Here is a 2,033-nt window from a genome sequence, read left to right as displayed (position 1 = left end):
GAACAGGCACTCCTCGGAAGGTTCACCGCTATTGCTTTGTAAGGCTTTCCCAGCTGACAGTGTTTCTCGGCTGTTTCTTTTGATAGTGGCATAATAAGTTGCTCTCTGTGAGCTTTTATCTTACTTCACGCTTTGTCAGACAGGTTCTAGTTAAGTCATTTCTTGACCCTAGAGGTTTAGTGAAGTTGAACTCAGCTTTTTTTTTTTTTTTTTTTAAACATGTGGTTACGGTAATTACAGTTACTTCGTGATTTAACAGTTGGGTCAATTACTTTTGCACACATGTATATTTAGATGACCTTTTCCATTTAATAACTAAATTAATATTTTGTATTTACTCGGGTTATCTTAGACCAATAATAAAATTAGTTTGGTGATCTTAAACATTTAATTCTAAAAAATGTGCAAAAACAAAAAAACCTGAGAAGCAGTAGTTTTTACGTCATATGTACATATGTTGAATAGTTTTACACACTCTTCTTCTACTAGCAGAAGCCTTGTAGATATTTGTGAGCATGTATGTGGGATTGTATACCTGGTGATGACTTTAACAGGCCCCTGATGGCAGTATGACTGGTGGTGTACTAACATAAACAACTGATCAAATCCTTTATGAAAGATTTATAAACACCTGTGTATATTCATAAGCAGGTGTCTGGCTAACCGATGAACTGATAAACATAAAGGTTGCCTCATGGTAGGGGTTAGATTAGTGGAGGTGCAATGCTGCGGTTCTGCCCATCACCTCTGTATCTACATCGTGATGAACCCTAAAGAGGAAACAGTTTCTAACGTTTGACTTTAGTTTTGTGGTTTTCACAAATGTTTGAGTCTTGGTTCAATGCTACACCCCCTTTAGAATACATTTTTAGAACTTCTAACTAAGAAACACTTGTTTAAAATCAGAGAGTTCACATCTCGCAGATTTTTGTCATCATTTAAATGAAAATGTGAAACAGTTCTTTAGCTGCTGACTTTCAACCACAAATATAATTTTTTTCACTGTCATTAGTAATATTATTGCCTTTTAAGAAAAAATGCTCCAAATAACCGAAATGCTTTTATGTGGAAAAACATTTCGGTTTGTAACTTTTAAAAAAATATGTGCGTAATGCGTAAACATTTTTTTTTTCAAGTTGTCCTGGGGCTACAATGACACGTCAATAAAATGACATCCAACGACAGAAAATAAGGGCACTAAAACAACTTTTATTAACAACTGTTATTCCCAGCCGTGTACACTGAAGAGGATTTCTTTTTTAGACTGTCCACAGCTAGACTCTGATTCTCTTGGTGGAGTTGCGTCGCCCTCTACAGATTTTAAGGGAACTACAGCAGCAGCGTTAGCACAAAGCAGCTACAGATTAATGAAACAGAGCAGCAGATTGTAGTTAGGTATTCTGTGTGGCACTGCTAAGTATGAGTGCTAAATAACTAAATGAAAAGCAATCTCTGGTTCACGCTGAATACTGATTGATGTAGTTCTGAATGATGTTTGAAAGCCTTCACAATTGTGCTTGATGCCAAACCCAAACCCAAACACACTGCTCCAGAGAGGAAAAAGAGGCCCGTGCAGCACTTTTTACTACCATACACAGTATTTGGCAAAGTCTCTGCCCTTGTGGAGGTGCTTTCAATAGACTGAGAGGGAGTTTTGATCTGAGAGGGAGTTTTGATCAGTTTCTAATTGCTTGGCATAAAAGGATGGATGGACCATTTCCTGCTCCTCGGTTAAATTATTAGCGAGATCAAAGACGACACTAATTGATATGACGCACAGTGAACCCAGTGAGCACAGCCTCAGGTCAGCGAGACACCTACTCCACCCACAGGAATGTCTGTGCGTGTGTGTGTGTGTACATACTCACCTCTCCTATCTGAATGTGTGTTTCATCCACATACAACGAGTACGACTGAATGATCTCCTTCATGTGGAGAATGTGGTTTTCTTCGATGTCTTGGAATTTCTGTAAGACAGGGTTATGATATTAATGGCACAGCGATGTCACTTTAAGAAGGCTTCACCTGGTTAA

At 38.2% G+C, this 2,033-nt stretch overlaps 1 protein-coding gene across 1 annotated transcript in view; it reads right to left on the bottom strand.

The window, feature by feature from the left end:
* Positions 1–2,033, bottom strand: part of fcho2 (FCH and mu domain containing endocytic adaptor 2) — a 43,641-nt gene that overhangs the window by 28,108 nt on the left and 13,500 nt on the right. The window contains exon 4 of the mRNA XM_013909075.1: positions 1,869–1,967. Coding sequence (XP_013764529.1) covers positions 1,869–1,967 — 99 coding nt within the window. The remainder of the gene's footprint in view (positions 1–1,868; positions 1,968–2,033) is intronic.

The sequence above is a fragment of the Pundamilia nyererei genome, unplaced genomic scaffold (assembly GCF_000239375.1).
Source record: "Pundamilia nyererei isolate P.nyererei 1_Seehausen unplaced genomic scaffold, PunNye1.0 scaffold00002, whole genome shotgun sequence".
Lineage (NCBI taxonomy): Eukaryota > Metazoa > Chordata > Actinopteri > Cichliformes > Cichlidae > Pundamilia > Pundamilia nyererei.
Note: the sequence above shows the minus strand (reverse complement) of the source record. Positions and strands in the feature narration are given on the sequence as shown.